This window comes from Nipponia nippon, unplaced genomic scaffold, assembly GCF_047370975.1.
Source record: "Nipponia nippon isolate SJK-2023a ecotype South Korea unplaced genomic scaffold, ASM4737097v1 scaffold_2, whole genome shotgun sequence".
NCBI lineage: Eukaryota > Metazoa > Chordata > Aves > Pelecaniformes > Threskiornithidae > Nipponia > Nipponia nippon.
The window spans coordinates 126,929,915-126,951,465 of NW_028262336.1; the positions used below are offsets into that span (position 1 = coordinate 126,929,915).

The following is a 21,551-nucleotide window of genomic DNA, read 5'->3' on the forward strand; positions in this document are numbered from 1 at the left end:
GAGACACAGCACTTGTGGCCGACAGTGAAAACCTACATTGGCTCTGCTTTGCTTTCACCTGTCATCCTCAGGAGGTGGGCTGGGACCCCCATATGACCCACAACAAGCCTTCAGGCAGCCCTTTGGCATTCGATATGCCCAGTGGCACGATGGACCACTTACACTCCAATGCCTTTCTTCTGTTCAGGAGCAAATTTCACCCACTGGGCATTACGGACCTCAGTGGTGGAGTATCGGGTGTGAACTTTCTCAGGGTTTGAAGGCATACCCCTCACTCTACAAAGCTGCTGAGATGTAGAGTCAGCCAGCAGATGGCTGGCAAATGGCCAGCCTGTGGAGCACCTGGGTTTTATTGCATTTCATGACATTTGGGATAGATGAGCAAAGCGAAAGGGTTGCTTTTAATTTCCACTCCCCATTTTCCTTTTTTTAAGGAAGTGCGAGTCAGATAAACTAGTTTAACAGCCTGCTGTGGATTCAAAGTATTTTGCCAAAGGTAAAGTTGGGTTTTAAACTGAACAGTCCAAACAACTGACTTATCCATTTTCCTTACAAATACTCACTATCTTGAACTATATGGATGTAGCAGCATTCAAGCTTTCCTTTCCTGGGCATGTTATTCCCTGGGTTTTAGATACCAGCATTCAGCATGTCCTGGGTATTGCTTTTAGTGACAAATAATAGTCTGCCAAGGTAGAAATAATAACAAGTGTAGCAACAAATTGTGTGCTTCCTGCTTGACTCCACTGGGGTTGCAGTAGCGATAATGAGGAAAGAAGTCACTTATTTTAATACACCAGGTACTGAACCCAGCAACAAATAAAGCTAGTGGTCTCTACCTTTCCCTCTGGACCAAATCCTGTGATCCTTTCTCACACTAATTTCCAATTACAGTCACCGGGTTTGTCCCAGCATAATTACTAATTAAGTCCCATGTCTTATGAAGTCCATCAGATTGCAAATTCTTTGTTGTTTTCACATCTCTTTTTTCCTAAACCAACAAACACCACGAAAGGTAGCGTTCAGCGCTGCCTGGGAAAGAAGCAAATATCTGATACAGTGCAACTATAATCATAACCTCACTCGTTATTTGGCAGGATACTCATTAGATTTTGTTAATTATATCTATTGAACTAAAACATTCTAAAACTCCTCTTCAATATGACTGCGTGTCTGTCTGTCGACTGTGAAAGCAGCCAGGGATGGAGATCATAAGCGATGGTTTGATACAGACTATAGATCATAGAATCATAGAATGGTTTGGGTTGGAAGGGACCTCTAACGGTCATCTAGTCCAACCTCCCTGTCACGTGCAGGGACACCTTCCACTAGATCAGGTTGCTCAGAGCCCCATTCAACCTCACCTTGAATGTTTCCAGGGATGGGGCATCTATCACCTCTCTGGGCAACCTGGGCCAGTGTTTCACCAGCCTCATCGTAGATGTTTAGTGCCATTTGAAATGTCCTGCAGATATCCTGCTTGGCTTCCAACTGCCAATCCAGAATGATCCCCCTATCAGTGTCCTGCATTATAGCTGCCAACCCCTTGCAAATGTCACAGATAACTTGGACATCCCAAATCACACTAGACACCTGTAGCTATGGAATCTAATTAAGACCTAAGTGGCATTCATTTTGAGATTATGGCACCTAAATAAGGTGTTCACACACAGTCGTCTCGGTGTGTGCTAGATGTCCGAGCTCCCATTAAAGCTCACAGAAATCTAATCAATACTGTCAGCAGAACCTACAGATCAACTAAGCTGACCATCTTGAAGGTGTCTGGTTCCCACTGACAGTATCAGTTAGATGTCCACTGACTATGATTGATGTTTACATGCCTGCTTCACGTGCACACACTTATATGTCGACGTCTGGATTTAGATGCCTTAAGCTGGAATTGAATCCCACTCTTAAGTTTACGTGGCCAGACCAACCTTCTGAAGATCCTATCTCTGCCTATTCGCCATGGAGAGACCTAGAAGAGTAGCTCAGAGAAGACTCCTAACTTTTAGGTTCCTCAGTTTGGATAAGGTGAATCCCATACATGATGAGCAGTACTTTTCCCACATGCCACACAACTGAGCTAAAACGTGTAAAACTGTATTCCTCCTCAAATATTGACAGCTGAGGTTAACAGAGTTTGTGGTGCAGGAGTATATAAGAGAATCCGATTTTATGGCAGAGTCCTGACTGTAGTTCAGTTCATAAATTAACTACTTTTCATTCCTATACTGGATATACATACAATAAAAATAATGTAGCTGTCAGTTTCTGCAGCTGTATTTTATAATACGCAGTTCTCAGTAGAGAAATGTTAAATATAAAAGGTGTGAGCCCATGGCTGGAGGGAGGTAAGAAATGGATGGCAGGGCTGGGAAAGATTTTGACAAGTGGGCAGATAGGAACCTCATCAGCTCCAGCAAATAAATGCAGTGTCCTCTACCTGGATGTGTTCAAAAGACGAAATAATACATTTTAAGTGTTTGATTCAGGTGCCTAAAGACAGATTTGTTGCCATTTAAAATGCCCTGAAGTGTCCCTTCAGGCTTCCAGCTGTATCTTCAGAAAGGTGGAGATCTCAAGAAGGTCATGTCAGATCTGTCATCCCCTTGCAGAGGTTTTGGATACCATAGAACATCTCAAAAGCACCAGATGCCTAAGTTAAGGCCTCTGAAACAGGCCCTAAATGCCTTTCTTTCTCAAAGTTCTTTCTGAGAATCATATTAAAAAAAAAAAAAAGATTGATTGCTCCTTGCCTTGCCTGCTGGCGGAGCGAGGAGTAGCTGTAAGAGAAATGTGTAACCCAGCACACAGAAACAAGATTTTCTACATTGTCTCAGGCAAAGAGTGGAAGAATTGCTACTAACACAAGCATAGATCGACACCCAGGAGCGAAGGGAACACAGCAGTGAAAATTGCTAAATTGTGAAAATCCCTAGTAAGCCTGAAGAACCAGCTCTTCTGCCTGACCAGCCTGGTGGCTGGACCACTTTTAAAGAGCAGATTACATTGGTTAGGCCACGATAAACTCTAAGAGCCCTAGTCTTTCACAAGGACCCCAGACACAGCGCATTAATTTATCTGGGTCAAACAGCGATTATCAAATAGAAAAAAGGGCACAATTCGGCTGTCATTACTTTTGGTGCATTCAGAGTATTTTAAAGCTTATTTTTCCCCTCTTCTCCCACCAGTGTCCTACTGGATTATACTCCCCCCACCAATGCCCTGCTTTGTTGCTAGTTCATCACCACTTACAAACTACAAATGCGTTTCGGATAACCTGAATTACCGTTTGAACCCATTCTTCAAGAAGGAGCCTTTAAACACAGCCCCTCATGCTGCTCAGTGCCTTGGTACCACTGTGCTGACCCTTTCTCTGGAATGGGAGACAGCAGAGACAGATCATGACAGAAAGAAATAATTATTTCTGACAGGGATTTGAACCAGACATTGCAAATAGTACCTCCGTGACAATTATTTCTGCCTGGCTTTTTCCTAGAGGGGTTACATATGAAGACAGATTTGATGCAAGGGACCACCTTTACTGCAGCTTGGCTCAGCTGGTCTCTGGTTGAGCCTGGTCCCAGCCCAGCTTGTTGCTGAGCTCATAAAATATATTTTAAAATTCCTGGGTTTTCCCAGTTCTGTCATTTTTCAGCCTCCTAAGCACTGAGATATGTAAATTGAAAAGGCTGCATTAGAGAAAGTAAATATTTATGAGCACAGTGGAACAGCGCTTTAACTTCTGGATGTGTCCGTTTGTCAAGTGCTGCAACGCTCAGAGGCCGTACGTTATCTGTTACTTGAAAAAGTGGTGGGCCTTGGATAATAGCTTAGAAGAAGTCTTTTCAGGGGGCAGATTACAAGATTTGTCATTATTTATAAAGCTAACGAGGAAACCTGTAAGAGATGAGCAACTTGTCAGGCCAGGGAAGTTTGCTATTCCCACATAGGAGGAGTTGAGTATAGGAGCCACGTAGCTTGGAGGACACCGGGATGGCGGTGACCCCTTGCTGATGGGTGGATCTCTTGACCCACCTGCCTTCAAGCCTCCATGCCCTTAATATTACAAAAGCTGATTATTGCTGGGGAAGTATTTTCACAGCTCATTTAAGGTCCGGCACACCAAAATATTTCAGAAGTGGCGCAGGAGAGAACAGTGCCAGCTGTGACCTTCTGACACATCCCATTATCAGACCAAGTTTTCCAGCTCACAGCTAAGCTTCTACCTTCATCTTTCAAACTTTGCCAAAGGTCGCTGGCTTTTGCAGAAAATGTCCATGTTGGGTGCTTACCTAAGAATGAAATTTTCTGGAAAGTGACAACCAACTTTTTTTCCCCTCTAAGACTTAAGAAAGAAATGCTCTTTTTTATCGGTATTTTGCATGGGAGAATCAGCATGGTGTCAGGGATGTACATTGTATCACCTCCAGAAAATTTCCCTGGATTTCTCCAACTAAAAAAAAAAATAATAATTTTAAGATCTGATTATATTTTAGCAGGTAAATTAGCTGAAAATCCCATCTTTACTGAGAGTTCTCTATTCTCAAAGCAGAACAGGGGCAGACAAAACTTTCCCTGCTGTTTCTCCAGTCTTCTGTGAAATTCTTTACTGGAATGGAGACCTGTGAGGTAACTGTCCCAGTCAGCCAGAAATACCCACACAGCGTGTCTGGAGGACAAAACAAAGTACCTCACCTAGAATACAGAGGAATTTGGAGAAGGAGGGGAAGGGAGAATGCAAAGGAGGGGAAAGGGGTTGATGGTGGTAGGTGAGGCCAAGAGCTTCGTCGTGCAGGTAAAGAGGGGAGGGAATTTCAAGCAAGGACTAGGGTAAGTAGGAACAAATATGAGGTCAGAAAATACCTGGACACAAAAAAACAGGACACAGGAAAAAAAAAAAGCTAGAGGTAGATCAGGCAAAGAGAGTCGAAGGTGAGGTAGGAGAGGAGCAGTTTCAAAGAAAGAGAGATGGGTAAGTCAGAAGAGGGAGGGTGGAAGCAGGATTCACCAATGACATGGAGAGAATGGCAGGTTACGATCGAGGATGGGGATACTTTACTGGGAAAATGACAAAAATTAGCAGCCATAGAAACCTACCAAGATAAAAGATAGAAAGTGGAAGCTAAACTGATGGGCTGGAATAATCTCAGACACCAAGCTCCTTTCACCATGGGTCCTGGGACTCCTTTTAGCAGTGAGTCCCATTGTAAACACTGACTTAAATGTGATACTTTGGTCTCCTGTGCTCCCATGTAACAGAGATGGAGAAAGAGGGGGGCATTCCCTGGCTTCCACAACTAACCCTATAAATTACATATATGATTTTATAATTGATGCCTACTAGGTGTGCTTTTTTAGACATGTCTACCAGAGCTTTTATAAAGGTGTGTTTGATAAATTACAACTTCACTCCCTTTTCTTGTCTGCTCGGTGCTGATTTAACGCCTCCTGGATCGCTTTTCCACAGGCTCTACAGGAGGAGATTAACGTTTCCGGTAGTAAAATAAAAGTGAGTTACCTGAGCAGTCGCACAGCTGGCTACAAATCAGTCCTGAGGATCAGCATGACCCACCCCACCATCCCCTTCAACCTCATGAAAGTCCACCTCATGGTGGCCGTCGAGGGACGCCTCTTCAGAAAGTGGTTTGCAGCTGCTCCAGACCTCTCCTATTATTTCATCTGGGATAAGACAGATGTCTACAGCCAGAAGGTGTATGGGCTCTCAGAAGCCTTCGGTAAGTGACCGCAGGGCTTGTGTCTCTTTTTAGAAGCAGCTAAGTGGCAATGCGCAGACCTTGTCCTAGATCGGTATGGTCCAAATGCTAACACATAAAGTGGTCCCTGCTGGGTCACTGCTGTTTCCTTGGAGAGGATTGGGTCCAGCTGTTCAGACAGCACACATTTCCCCAACAGATGAATACTTATCTGTTCTCTGGCTCATGGCCCAGCACATACATCCTGAGCTGCTGCCATCATATTCATACAGAAGGAATGAACTGCGACTAGAGGCATTTGGCTACCTCTCACCTATAGCCAAAAGCTGTCAGCGCTGCTCTGAAAGAAATCCCTACAACTAATCTCCAACATCCTTGTGCCTAACCTTCAGGATTGCTTTAGTCTTACAGTTTCCCCTTTGTTACCCATTCAAGAACGCAATCCCAAAAAGGGGCCTGATGCCCTTCTCTCTTGTACCTTGTGCATTTATTTACATCTGCAGAAGACTGTCAGAGGCTGCAAGGCAGAGAACAGGAGGGCTCTGCATACTCAATGTGCCACATCCCCAGCACCAAGCAGTATGGTCCATGCCACCCACGCTACAGGGGCAGAACCTGAAGTCCTTGCTGGGGCAGGAAGCTGTGGATATAATATACCTGCAGAAACACACTTCATTCCTTTTCCTGCTGCCATCCCAGACCTCACCCACTGAGCCCTGTGTGATGACGATGGGGGGAAGGGGGTACTTTGAGTGTATAGTGAGCAGAGGTGATGCTGCTCTGCGGTGGTTTCTTCCCATCTGATCAACTACCAGAGGACATTTAATTAACAGGTCTTCAACAGAGTCTAGACTAGACCTTTCTGGCTGCTAAGACAATGATAGCAGAAAGATGGAAAGATCCCAAATTAGCAAGTAGAGCTCTTGTTGACAGAAGGGCAGTTCACTGATGCCTCATAGCCCAGCTGAAGCTAAGTCTCTTTAGAGGAGCTGTAGGGTGCCGTATTTTCTAGGAGGAAGAAGGGGTGCCTTCCTATCACTCAGGCTCAGCTACCTTGAGCAGGCTGGATGATACAACCTGCTGAGCCTTACCCAGTTTGGAGTCCACACTGAGAAATGTGTCCTGGTAGCATATCCTGAAAGACTGTGTTTACATGCTCTTTAAGATGCTAGATCGGCAGTGGGTCCTGGCGTGCTCCATGATGCAGCTCTGCAGCCCTGGAGTACTCAAGGAGGTCTGGGGACATCAGCATTCAGGCTTTCAATCATTGCCACCTCTAGAACAGTGGAAAATATCAAGTCTTCATTTCCTAAATTATATCTTCCTCTGACACTGTCTGATTCTGCAAAAGGCTATATTTGATGGGGGATCCTGAGTTCGCTCAGTGCTCAGCACTTTTCAAGGCTGGGAAACTTGTAAGATCAGACCTTTATTTTTATCTAGTAAAAAAAAAGGAGCTATGTAATTGCTTTTCACTTGTGTAGAACTTGCAGTTCTGCTCTGCTTCAGCTGTTAGCGCTGAGAAGATCAGGTAGGGCAGAAGAAAAGCAGACCAATGAAACTGGGCCTGCTTCTTCTGAGAAAATCAGAAAGGAGTCATTATTCTGTCAAAAACATGATTTTCCTTTTACTGATATCATTTTACTCTTAAGCAACTCCAATGTGTTCTGCGGAGTTGCTCCTGAAAGGCTCTGATTAGACACCATGGCAAGCAAACCATGTTTTGCTATGCAGCCTTTTGACATTTAACAATGACCGCAAGTCAACCAGGTCCAAGACTGCTGTCTCTGAGGGACTCACTGCCCCATGCCTCATTTGTATAAGTCTTTACTTTCCAAGAAAGGCCATGATTTTTAGCAAGTTCCTGACATGCAGTCTTAGATCAAAAAGTACTAGATAGGAGTAAAATGCTGCCATTTAGGAGTCCAGCAGTGGTTTACACTCTCAAATAGCCATTGTTTTAAAATATGTCTTTAAAACAGTGCCTTTAAAATATTTAGCACATTTGCCCAACATCTACAACTGTGTTGACCTTTTTAAATGCAGGATGGCCTTTAAAGAGAAAAATATTAAGACTGTACATTACAGTGATGACATTTTAAATTAAATTGGCAGTTGCCTGTAGAAATGCCCTTACCCCTGCTCAGTTGAAACTCTGTGTGTGCTGATTATGCATTTCTGGGTTACTAATCTGGGGGCTTTTTTGCTTCTCTCTTGTTCATAGTTTCAGTAGGTTATGAGTATGAATCCTGTCCTGACTTGATCCTGTGGGAGAAGAGGACAGCTGTGCTTCAGGGTTATGAAATTGATGCTTCCAAACTTGGAGGATGGTCCCTGGACAAACATCATGCCCTCAACATACAAAGTGGTAGGTTGACTGTCGCACATAACAGAGGAACAAAACAGCGTTGCAAGGCCCAGTTGCTTCTTATTATTAAGAATTCAAGAAAAGGAAAGGAAAGAAACCTGACCAACACATGTATTCTCTCATATATTTTACTAACAAATTATTTCTAGTAACCTACATTTAGAAGCAATATGGTGCGCATAAATCCAAAAGAAGCTGGCCATCGTGAAGTAGTTGAATGTCAGCATGTCTGACTTCATAGTGTCTTAAAAGAAGGGGATTAACAAGGAAAATATTCCTAAAATAACAAAGGGGAGTCTGTTCAGATTGGACCTACCACTGACCATAAATCCACCCAGATGCATCCGCCAACGTGCAAGCGTACTTGCAGAAATGGGTCATAAGGGAGAATGGAAGGTGCCGGAGTCCTTGAGGGTTGCCCAAGACTGCAGCAGGGAGGTTTGAAAGCTGATCAGAACACGCTCAAAAGATGGAAGCATTGTGTCCTTCTGGATGATAGCATGGTATGGGAGCAAACGTCTAATTCAGCCCACACCACTGCTGAAAACACTACGCTTCTAGGGAACATAAGCAGAGCTCCTCTAAAGCTTTGCAGGTGAAACATTTCTCTAGAGAATGCACCATGGTCTTCCTGTCCCTTATCTTTCCATGAGCTATGTAATTTCTTTTTTTACCTGGTAGGCTGCAAATTACAGGGCAAGGAGGGATAGAAAAGGCAGGTGAAAATTCATGAGACACTGAAAAGTGTATTTCATTCAAAGGTAAAGACAGTCTTGTTCTCCCTACATACTTCTGTTCTGCAGGAAATGTATTGGGTCTATAAAAAATACTTACTTCAGATAAGGGCGTCCTCATTTGAAACCATCACAAAACAATACTATGAAAGATGATAAACCTCCTTAGAATCATAGAATCATTTAGGTTGGAAAAGACCTTTAAGATCATCGAGTCCAACCGTAAACCTAACACTGCCAAGTCCACCACTAAACCACGTCCTTGTCATTTGACAAATTCCCCTGCTGCCATCCAGCATTGCCAGTTTGTGCTCCCTTTGGTCTCAGTTTCCCTGTCTCTCTTTAATTTCCTTATTACTGTTTTCTCTCTCTAGGCATCTTACATAAAGGAAACGGGGAAAACCAGTTTATTTCCCAGCAGCCGCCTGTAATTGGAAGCATTATGGGCAACGGCCGCAGACGTAGCATTTCTTGTCCAAGCTGCAATGGTCTTGCAGATGGGAACAAACTCCTGGCTCCCGTTGCCCTAACATGTGGGTCTGATGGAAGTCTTTATGTTGGAGATTTCAACTACATCCGAAGGATCTTTCCCTCTGGCAATGTCACCAACATACTGGAGCTGAGGTACACTGTGCTGAATGTGGCCATTATAATTATGCCCTTAAGTTCTGCAGAAATCTTATGTACCCAAAAGGAAAATGAGCAAAACTCTTAAAAAAAAACACAGCAAAACAGAAAAAAAGCTGTCCAGATTTGCCTCTTCTGCAACTCTGCTGACTTTGATTTACACCAGAGAAACACAGGCCTAACCAGTTCTTCCAGAATTGAATTACACACCAAAAATATTCATACATTTCTGTGCTGCTAAATCAAACTACGTTGATGTCTGCCTTTTGGTGTAGATAGAGACCAGTGGGAATTCTTAAAATTAACAATCAACCTCTGAGATAACCTCAACTTGGAAGGACACAGCACTGATGATGATATGTAGAGGTTAATCAGGACAGATGATCATTCATGATTAAGACAGGATGATCACCTAGGGAGTCACAGACTGGGTTTTTCTAGTTGGGTTTTTTTGGGACAAATGTATCGGTCCCCCTCAGTTCCCAGCTGAACAGCAGTGTCAGGATGAACATATAGATGGATCATCTGAAAGTAAGTGAAGTGTTTCATTTTAACCCCAAATAACAAAGGAAATAAATCTATTAGGAGAAATAGGGAGGCTTGTGAAGGAACATCCATTGAAAACAACGAAAGGGAGGGAAAAGTATAGTTTTGTCACAAGTTCTGAGGAAATGAAATAGATTGTGACTGAATCAAAATTTCAAATTGACCTCACTGGGGATATTTTTCCTATCTAAAATTTCCACAACAAATACAATTACCCACTTCAAAGCACCAGGGCCTGGTTCTGGACTCTGTGACCAGATGAGACTCACTCCAGGAAAGTCAATAGAGTTAAACCAGTGTTTGTGAATGAGGCTTCTCTGCTTGAGGGACCTGACCTAACGTCCTGAGAGGTCAATATGAGGTTAGCATGGTGGGAAGGTTCACATTCCCATTTATCTCTCAAGATCTTGCCTGAAAGTGAGAATCTTTCAGAAAGTAAAAATCTCCCTGCTCTACTCAGATTTAATGTCCTGGCTGCTGGGGACAAAAGTAAGGCTCCATTTCTGCAAGGACTGCCATGTGGAAGCTTACTAGACAGCTTACTAGGGCAGCAGGGTCCCATAAAGCAGTGCTTTGTATTCCCATTTGCTCCACAAGGCCACAGGTAAAAGTGAAAGAGCTGATCTGCAGCAAAGTTGGTGCAAGATCCCATTAGCCCCTCATTTAGAAACACGCCACAGTCATTAGACCTTGCTGAAGGTCTTATTTGGCACGCAGAACCAGCATCATAGATGATGGTGTATGAGAAAAAAAATCCAGATAGCCATCACAAGGCTGGCACTTACAGAATAGCTGTCTTGGTATGCTCACAGGGCAACAAGAAAATCAGGAGGAGTCACTGAATTAGGAAGCCCACAATGCTGGGGTACCTTTTGAGTAAATAAGCAAGAACCTGATTCTTGCTATTCTGTTACGTGATATACGAGAACATAATGTCTCTCATGTTTGTAAGGTGGGAAGCTGGGATAAATCTTCAGCCCTGGTCCACGTTAAAGAATGTAATATTCTTCCAGTGCCAGAAAGTTATTTTAACAGCCAAAGGTGAGATTTCCAGAAGAGCCTAGGTGATTTGGGGCCCAAATCCCATTGCAACTGAGTGGGATTAATATCTCATTCCCAGAAGTACAATTGTGAAAACCCGATCCCTGTTTCATTGTCAGTGGAAATACCAGACCCAGCGGAGGTTTTGCAGAGTATTTCCTGATTGGAAAAGAGAAAATTGGAAGCCTTGACAGAGTGGCCTTGCTGGCTTTTGTGTAGAGCCACAGAGTTAAATTTACTCCAGAATTAAATCTGCTGGAACGATTGCTGCTTCATCTGTGCAAACACTTAGGTTACTGGATCTAGTAAACATTTCTTCACTCTGGTGTGCTATAAAGTAAGTGGGTTCAGATGCAGGCTGACTAAAAGCTATGGAGGAAAGCCATTGCTTTTGGACTAAATGGAGTTTGCTTGTGTCTTCTCAAATCAGCATCTCCTTGGAGATTCGCTATTTGGCTTTCGGGTTTTGTTTGGGGGGGTGTCTTTTGAGTGTAGCGTTGTGTTGCAGAGAGGAAAGCAAATGCATTGTGGGTCGCAGATAACTGTGGCTGCGTATTTAACTAGACCCATGAAAAACGTCCAGCTCAGCATAATTTCAGTCCTCTGGGCTAGGGTTCACGAGGTTATGGCAATGAACTCCCACCCATAACTGTGCAACTGTTAAGTTACCTTTGTAGATCACAAGGTATTGCTTTGACTGAGAGTGAAAAAAACTGTAAAGATGTCTGCATCTCCATATATTTAGCTCAGTACTGCTCTGAACGGTAAAGCCTGCCTCGTCCGATCTCCTGCATAAGTGAATAACTCCAAGCAGGTGAGATCGCGCTTCCTTTGTGACATGCAGTGGTACATAAGTGAGCTCACTGCCAAGTAATATCCAATATAAAATATATCAGTGTCATTCCAGCTAAGTCTTTATTTATTATTGCATTGTATGATACAGTTACTGTCAAGTTTTCAATCTGCTAATAATGCATCGAACTGAGCTGCTAACACCTCATTCTTTCTTCTATTCCCTGCTTTCCTGTCTTCTGTCAGAAATAAAGATTTCAGACATAGGTAAGCCAACCAGTGGAGAATTCTTATGCCGCTCCCTGTCTTGTTGCATGTTGTTACACAGTGAGCCACAAGTGCCATTTCCAGATGATTCAATAGCAAATGAAGCTGGCATGATTAAAACTGGCGTAGGCAATCAGTCATCAGAACTGGGAGCCATTAATCACGGAACAGAGTTGCACAGACTTCTGCATGAGCTGTTATAGCTGTAGACAGGGGAAGTATAGACACGAGAAGCAGGGTAACAAGAGGAGGAGGGTGGCAGGAAAAGCGGGTGGGAAGTAACCAAGAAAGCAAAGTAGGGGCACCATCAGGATCCAGGTCACTGGGATAGCTATGATGGAAAAATAATTCTCATATGGTGAAATGTCTTCCTTTTGAGTTTTGGGGAGTGTAACAGGCATAATGAAGGGCCAGATGTAGCCCAGCATCGCCCACCTAGGGAAGTAAGTTTTTCTAATTCTTTGTCAGTCTGAGCTCTTCATAGAGAGCCTTCACATTATGTGAAAGTATGTCAGGCTCAGATGGGAGGTAGTGCAACTCAGAACCTTAGTCAGGAAATGCAATAAAAAAGAGAAAGAGTAATGACAAGGAAACAAGATGAAAGAAAGACTCCTAAATTGGAGCTTTGTCACTGAGAATATTTGTCATTTGGGTTCACTGGAGTTTCAGTGAGTTTGATCCAATCAGTTGTATTCAGGAAGATGTCAACCTCCTGTCACTGTCTGTGTTTGCAAGGACTTCTCTGGCTCTGACAAGTTTCCCATCCTTCTCCTTGGTTGCTTTCTAAATTAGAAGCTTAGACTGTGGAGTTGGGATTTTTTTTGTTTGTTTTTCTTTTTGCATTGGGATTGGGGATTTTTCTTGCTACGTGCTTTTTATTTACTGTTTCTTTGACATTATAGAGGCTGTGCAAACCCAGAAATGTTCATTTTATCTGCATGCCTGGAAATGCAATGGTGTAGAAACTGGTTTTTTGTCTTATTGCCAGAACATTAATGAAGGGCTGAGATTCCACAGTATAATGGACTGGCCCAAAGCGTCTATTAGCAGGGCTGGGAGGTTGGTACACAAGACCTCTGCACTGACTGTCTTCATCAGGCTGAGTTCCAGACCCCCAGCTCCTCTTTCACATCATTTGAAGGCAATAGAAAACCTCATTTCTCTTTGGAACAGCCAGGTTGTATCCTTAATGCCCTAGAAATACACAGCCACTAAAATGCACCTGCTTTGACAATGAAGGGCAGCAGCTGAATACCTGTTACAAGAAGAGTTTTTATATATGAAGGCAATAACTGAGTTGAAGATATATGGATTGGCCACAAATGCTGTGATGCCACCAGAGCCTTACAAAGTTGGCAGGGCTTCAGCCTTTAGGCAATTCCTAAAAACTAAGAAATTAAATGAAAGAAAGCCAAGAAACACCTGCTTCAGTGCAGTCCAAAGGGGACCAGTGAGGGAGGAGAAGGAGATGAGGAGCTCTAGATCAAATATTCCCATCTGTGACTACATTAAGGGAGTCATCCATGTGAGTTAGTGTCTGTTCTGCGTCATTTGCTGTAATATTTCTTGTTAGGAAGCCTCTTCGTTCCTAAGCCACAAGGAAATGAGTGGGTGTAGTCTTAGCTAAAGCTCCAGCGCTTTGAGCTCCAGAAAGTCCTAAGCTTGACACCGTTGACAGGCAACAGTTGCAAAGGATGAGATCCACAGGACTGAATCTTAGTGGTTTGGAAAAGCTGCAATCCATATGCAAAAGCTTCCTCGCTTCAGTCACTTCCTGACTATGTAGCCTGTGGTGAGCTTGATCTCCAGAGGTTCTGGAGCTACCAACTAAGAGGCTTGGCTCTACAGCACAGCGTAGGTAGCCAAGGTCTAACTCTGCAACAGCCAAAATGGCTGTGTGTCAACATGGGGGATGTTAGCTAAGCCAAAAAGCATCACCAAATTGTGATGCCTCCCAAGTTTACACCCATCCGTCATTCACTAATAGATTAATAAGAACTTAACTCCAGTATGTCTGTGTATGGACCTGTCTTGATGGGCCTATAGAAGCTAATGACTTTTTCCAAGCATGGCAATAATAATTTGCAGTTAATTATCATTACCTTTTCTCTGCAGGAACATGGAGGGCAGGGAGGCATTTCTGTCTTGCAAATATGCAAAAAGTGGCCACACTTAAACATATTCTTCCTTTCTTGTTTCCATTCATACCTTGGAGAGACAAATCTACAATTAGTGGCAAAGAGAGGTATCTGAGAAAACTGCCCTAGGCTCAGATCAAAAGTCCTTTGCAGTCCCTGGGTTGGCTTATGGCATTGCTATGAAGTTTTATTATCCAGCCTGTGACACTAGAAGAGCTTTGGGCATTGCACACAAACTGAAAACACTAAAAGGCCAAGTGTAAATTCAGCTCACTGCACTGTGTGGCCTCCTTATGTATTAATCTATTGAATGTCACCCAGGGAAAAAAAAAGACCAGTACCTCACACAAGCTATAATAAAATCCTCTGTTTGTGAGCTGCAGGGTGCTTAGCATGGAGCCATGGAAACACAGCCCTGCCGAACAAAAACCGCTTGGCTTCAGGAATTCGGTAGTTCTTTAGTCACCAGCAAATGCATGTGGCCAGCATGGCTCAGAGGGGAAGAGGGCAGCTAGCACAGAAAGTTTTACGGAGGTGTTTTCGTGTCCTTAAACAGAGACATCAGATCCAAAGAAGCCCCAGGGGTTTATTCAGATCATCTGTTATGGGTAACTAACTTTGGTGTTGTGACTGCTCCTGTCTGTTGACCACAGTGGGAGCCAGAGCCATACTGTTACCATTAACAGAAGTTGTCCTTTAGAGAAGGTGGTAGATGCCCTTGCATTTAGGAAACTAAGATGCAGTTCATCTTGTAAGATAAATGTTGAAAATAAGTCAGACAAACCATACCCAAAAAGATGCTATTTCTCTCCACTGCCTATAAAGGGAGTTAAGGCAGCCAGTTCAGATGTAAACATCCACCCTGTAACCGTCTAAAGCTTGGTGAGATGAATCCCCTGGCTTTGAACAGAAGCTAATGAAAAGATGCAGTCTGCTGTGCTGACGCATTGTAGGTAACCTGCTGAAACCAGGGGCCATCTCCCTTTTCTCATCTTTATTCCTTAGAGACTGGCTTCCCACTCTGGAGCAGGAGGTTCCTTCCTTAGACTCCTCCAAAACACAGGCTCTGGGCCCAAGGGAACAATAACAACTTTTGCTTAAAGCCTGTGCGTCTGTTATAGCACAACAGAAGAAATCCAGAGGAGTGCCACCTCTTTGCCTGTTTACCCAACTTTTTATCTCTTTCCTTCCTCACGCCTCTGTGTAAGGAATCATATAAAGCACAAGCAGTTTAAAAAGGAGTTTGAAGCTCCAAACATATCTGCAGAGCTCCCCAAATGGTGCTGGTACTATGCTGTCTGAATAATGAGAATGAAAAAAGGAAGGGGACAAGGCAGACATATGGGAGAGCCTATATGCAACCCCAAACAACTGGGATCACTGTGGACTTGGAAGATTTCCCTGTGCTTTCCCAGCACATCACTGTATCACAAGCGTGCAAGGAAGCAATATCATAGAATCATAGAATCGTTAAGGTTGGAAAAGACCCTTAAGATCATCGAGTCCAACAGTTAACCCAGCACTGCCAAGTCCATCACTAAACCATGTCCTCGAGCACCACATCTATCCATTCTTTAAATACCTCTAGGGATGGAGACTCAACCACTTCCATTTCACTTTGGCCTCCATTTCACTTTGGCCTGCAGAACTTCTGCTTATGAAACTGTCTTCATTCCCAGTGACTACACCATCATGCCCACTAATACCCACTGAAGTGTCTGTTCTTGGCTAGGAACCAGCCCACCCCGTCCCTGCAACTTTGGCTTGTTGCTTCAGAGACTTAAAATATCAATGCAGTGTTCAGTAATAGCAAAAGGAACGATCTGAATGGGAAATCAGCTTTTCACCCACAGCCCTTTTCTAGTGGTGGCAGTGTCAATACGGGGGATAAATATTCTAAGACTACAAATACTGTAACTGATTAAGTCTTCTGAATAGTAAAAAGTCCTGTCTTTTGTTCTGGTCCGTTAGATAACTGAGCAATGAGAGGATGAAAGGAAAAAAAAAAAAAATCTCTGCTTCACCCCAGGCAGATTTATTTCAGTTGTTGTTCAGTTCAGTCCAATTTGCAACTTGGATTTGCCTATTGATTGTGGCTTTAAATGAAAAGCAAAGCCTCAGTGTTCCTGGCTCCAGTGCTCATGCATTATCACAAATGAAGGGAAGCAGTTTGGAACTTTTACATTACTAACGTATGTTTACTTAGCATCTCTCATCCTGAAGGATCTCAAAGTGTTAAACAAAAGCTCCGGTGTATAACGCTATGCAATTCGTGCAAGGGCAGATCGTGACACCTTCCCGGTACAGTGGTGAAAACTGTTGGCAGAGACCAGGGGGGTAAATTCAAGCTTGATCATTTTTAAAGGTTTGTGTTTTACCATCCTTGCTCCAAAGCATTCCAGGTTAAATACTCCATTGCCTAAGCCATCCCAGGGGGCCTTCCACCCGCAAAAGCCCTGTGCATGGAGTGGTGTGTAGGAGACCATGATAAGCCATGCTCGTAAAAATAAAAAGTCTAGCTGATCAAAAGGAACCAGCACCTCCTATCGCTCACCCAGAGCCATGCAGCAGAAAAGATATGGTTTGTGTTGGGGCTGCCAATACCATTAACAACATTACATTTACAAAAGTAATTGTATGTCTTAGGAGAGTTTTGCTATCAGCTCACCAGGTGAAACCCAGAATAGGTTTTAAGTGACCCAAGATGACTACCATCCCATGGGTAGTTTAACCAACATAACTTTCTACCTCCACCTCTTCCAAAGCACATCAGTTGTAAAGGTGTGTGTGCTTCTGTGGCATCCAGCTATGCAGAGGATTAAAAGTTTAACCAGTCAGAGCTAATTTTTCAATGATTGTGAACTTGAACTCACCCCTACTTTTTTGAGGAATCTGTATTCAGCACCTCATTAGTAGAACTAAACTTGGGTTACCAGCAGCTACTCAAAGTATTACCTTAATATGACAGTTTTTTACTTAGTAAATTTACGTGGGAAGTACCATTCAGCTTTTCTGCTGGATGAATATTTTGCTTTTACCTGTGGTTAAAAGAAACCAGCATTTGCTTCAGTGTCCATTTTCCACAGGAGCTGGGATTAGAAAATAGTTTAAGATCTCTCTCTTCCACAGAAGGTTGTAATCAATAATAAAATCCACCAGAGTGAGGCTATGAAATCCAAAAATAAATGACAATGATAGTGCTGGGAGGGGGAGGTGGGAACCTCCAGTTCTGCTTCCATTTTTCTTCATCTTTGGGAAAGTCATTCGCCTTTGCCTATCTGCAAACAGCTTGCTGTAAGACTCAGTGAAAGCTATCTGGGCTTTCCAGATGAAGATGCTAAAGAATTGCAAAGTGCCATTAAAAATGTCCTCCTCTTGTCCACCTCCCATGCAAAATAGAGATTATGAACAGCTCAAAAGCTGACTGACATTCAGCTGGGCTTTGTCAGGACAGTCAGCGGAAAATGCAAGGCCCTGATCAAAATGGATGATGGATTCCCACAGGGAACTTCTTCCACCAGGGTTGAAGCCACTTGCTTAGTGTGAGTGACATGCAGGTAAATGAAATAATACCCTACCAGCCTGCTGTCATTGGAAAGGAATACAGATGGAGACTGAACTGTCAGGCTGGACCTGTCTTGAAGGTCAGAGCATTTTATTTAGCCAGAATCAGTGTCATTCGTGGAGATGAAATCTGTTCAGACTTTAATAGGATAAATCACAAGGGATATTCCAGAATAAATCAGAAAGGTTTTTTTTTTTCCCAAAGTATTAAGTAATTTGAATGAAGAACCAACTTATGGCTTTTTTAAGCAGAGAATAATTCAGTAGTTTTTATGTGTCTGAAGAGGTGTTAATTTTCCTAACATAAAGGTTGAAGGAGAGAGGAAATTTCTTATTATGAGGGACAGAGTCAACTGTGATCGACACTCAGGTTTCTAGCCAGCTTCTCCTGGAACAATTCCACTCAGTGCAAAATTGTGAACTATGGCCTATACGTTTATTAAGAATTCTTGGGACCTGGTGAGTTTGGACAGCTTGAAGGTGTTCTGGAGAAAAGTAGAGACTTTTTCCTACTTGTTCGAATTACTACTTAGCCTTTCTTAGAAGGAAGGAGACCTGTGTTCAGACAGCAGGTGTTACACGTTTAATCTGTTGGTTTCAGCCTTAGAAGAGATGTAGCTCAATACACACGAGTAGTAAACACTTGATTTTAATAAAAGAAGTTAATAAATTTAATAACTATATTAAGCTATAGATAAAATCCTTGAAAGATAATTTTTCAAATTGTGTCTAAACTCATCTGGTTGTTTTTTCTGGCCAATTCCATTGAATGCTTTCCATAAAGTGGTTGCTAGTTTATTCATTTTTTCAGTCTTGGGCTCATTTAGTGTTGTAGTCATGGAGCTAAAGACATCTTTCTGTCTGCTCACTCCGTTTTTGCAGCCACCCTTTCTCATTTTTGAGGAAGCAGTGAGTGCATGGGGTTTAACAGGGGACTGATGTTCGGGTTCCTCAGCCCTTCTTCTAGTTCATGTTGCTACTTAAGGCAAAATGTGGCACTCCAAGGACCATTTTCTTTCTCTCTTCATTGAGGTCCAGCCGAATTCAGTGGCCGGACTCCCCCTAATCTCCACAAGGGCAGGATAGGACTCTAGGGTCTTTGCTGGAGTCAGCAAGAGCGCCAGATAAGCCCTGATGCAGTGATCTTCAAGAGTATATCTTCAAGTGCTTTATACTTGGGGGTTTGCTTTTGGGTTTTTGTCCTGGGTCTTTCTTGGGAGGGCAGAATTTTTTTTTTTCTTTATTTTCTGCACCTAGTGTACTATGCTTTCCCTTCACTTTCTAGCACTGCACTAACAATAGTTTCACGACTATGTCTATATTAAGTAATTTAAGCAATCCCGGACATTAGAACTCAACCTATAGTGGTTCCTGGCATGATTTTGGCTCGGGCCAGTGAGCCCTTTGGTAGCTGCCCTCCATGCTAGAGAGCAGCCCAGGCACAGTGACTGGTAACAAATATAGCTCGGGGTCCTGTGCTGTAGCACACTGTGTACTAACGTTGTCAAATACGGCACTGCTTCACTTTCCCAGTCTGCCTGCCCTGTGCATTTTTATTCTCTAAAGTGCTTGCATTGCCTGTTGACTTAAGGAAAGAAATCATCCGAAAAATAATAACGTCATACCCTTGTTTTTCAGCCACAGCCCGGCTCATAAATATTACTTGACCACAGATCCAATCACCGGCTCCATCTACCTCTCCGACACCAACAGCCGACGTATCTATAAAATCAAGTCAACCACGTCAGTGAAAGACATTGTGAAGAATTCAGAGGTCTTGGCTGGAACCGGGGATCAGTGCCTCCCGTTCGATGACACCCGCTGCGGAGATGGAGGCAAAGGCACTGATGCTACCCTTACAAATCCCAGGGGTGAGACTGCTTTTTCTCCACGGGCTTTTTTAAAGGGGTCTTTTTGAAAGGGGCTTCTTTAGTCATGCTGGAGACCGCTCTCCTCTCCAATTCAGAAAATGCCTTTGGATTTTGTGGGTCTTCCCAAATCAACCCACAAACACATCCTAAGGGCTTGCCTCTGGAAATCAGTGGGTATGTCTCTCCCTCAGCCAGTCCTGGCTCTTCTTATTGAGGTGGCTGGGAGGAGTGCCAAACCAGAGGGGTGTAGTGATGGGCACGTGTCCAAAGGGCAATAAAATAAATCCATCCATCAATTTTATACCCCCTTAGCCACTACTTCTCCTTACCAAATAACATGTTTGGTCCTTCCCGATCTGGACTGGATTCACTTACATTCAGTTCACTGAAGCTTTCTTGGCATTAAAAAAATAAAAAGCTCTATAAGCATTGCTATATATATATAAAATAGCAACAAAACCAGCATACAGCTCAGAGATACGTAAACTGAGGTTTATACATTGACATTATATGTCATGGCATCCAGCTTAAATCCTATAGGGGGGTCGATACTAATTTCCGTATGGGAATGGTATAATTCAGCACGACTTCACCTGACTGCTGATTAGCTTACTTAAATGTGATAAAAGCACAGTCGAATCAGAATAAAAGCATCACACAGCCTTCATGACTGTGAACTAAATTGTTCAATACAGGTTTAGCCAAACATATGCAGTCCTGTGTGTAGCCAAGACTTCAGTCTGGCAGCCTCAAGGTAACAAGCTCTGCATATGGAGGATGTCGGTCCTCCCAGCTGTCCACAGCTCCTTGGAAAAAAACACATGGAGGGTATAGAGTTGAGGTGGAAGATACTGTTGGTGTACACATCTGCCGTGTTTGTGAAGAGGGGAGAGAAGGACCCCCATGCAGGAATGCTTTTAGAAATGTGGCATTTTTGCCTGTTGTGTGTCTTCTTGCCCAGCTGTTAGGAGTGTGGGGAGTTATTTATAGGTTCTTGGCTTCAGCATCAAGGGGCTGCAGGTTTCCTTTCTCCTTGCATCTGGGAGTGGTAGCTCCCTCCTTCCTCACCACAGTAATTTCCAAGCCTATCCCAGCCTCTTTGTAAAGCAGCCTCTCAGCAAAACCTAGGGATCCTTTAACAAGTTATTTCACAAAAAGCAGGCAAGATGAAGACAGCTGAGCTGTTGTTTCTCTTCGTGGCTTGACTTCTCAGAAAGTTATTTTTCTTGACATAGAGATGACATTATTGTTACTGAATCCAAGAAACCCAAACTGATTTAGTGACCTTTGGTGTCAGCTCTAGTTGTGATTTTTTTTTTGTTACATGTCAGCTAGTTGTTTCCTGGCAGGATGCAGAAAAATATACCTTGGGAGACCTGTTTTTTGCCAAAAAGCACTGAAAGCCAAACTGCCACCCTTGTAATATTCAAAGGGCCCAGCATGGTTTCCAAGCACTCCAGACTCCCATGAGGTGACCGTTATATTGGGGTAAAGTATTGCCAGAGGCACAGATATAGAAAGGGAACAGCTACCTGTGGTCAGGTTGCAGTGTAGAAATTGTCTCACTGAAATGAGAGGGCTGAGTGGAAAGAAAATTAAGTGACCTGGGCAGAAAGATTCAGGCAGTCCAGCAGATGAGTCATGAGATCAGGGAATCCAGAAATCTGTAATCCAATTTTCTACACCACTTTGATGTTCAACCAGTGAGAAAAAAAAAAACCAAAAACCAAACAAAAACCCACAACTTCTCTTGGACCTGCGGTCTCCCTTGTACAAGATAAGAGGAATATTATTCATTTCCCTACATGGGTGGACCTTGCAAGGTTTAGATGAATTATGCTTCCACTTTGCTATGGGAAACAGGGCTCTGGAGTTCAAAGCTT

At 43.2% G+C, this 21,551-nt stretch overlaps 1 protein-coding gene across 6 annotated transcripts in view; it reads left to right on the plus strand.

Moving 5' to 3' along the window:
- TENM4 (teneurin transmembrane protein 4) overlaps positions 1-21,551 on the plus strand; it is a 615,630-nt gene that overhangs the window by 536,582 nt on the left and 57,497 nt on the right. For 4 of the 6 annotated variants that reach the window (XM_087756918.1, XM_087756912.1, XM_087756915.1 and 1 more), the window contains 5 exons: positions 5,474-5,741; positions 7,945-8,088; positions 9,197-9,446; positions 12,075-12,095; positions 19,436-19,668. In XM_087756918.1, the coding sequence (XP_087613044.1) occupies positions 5,474-5,741; positions 7,945-8,088; positions 9,197-9,446; positions 12,075-12,095; positions 19,436-19,668 (916 nt within the window). The remainder of the gene's footprint in view (positions 1-5,473; positions 5,742-7,944; positions 8,089-9,196; positions 9,447-12,074; positions 12,096-19,435; positions 19,669-21,551) is intronic. The other 2 variants (XM_087756914.1, XM_087756916.1) reach the window with 1 other exon arrangement.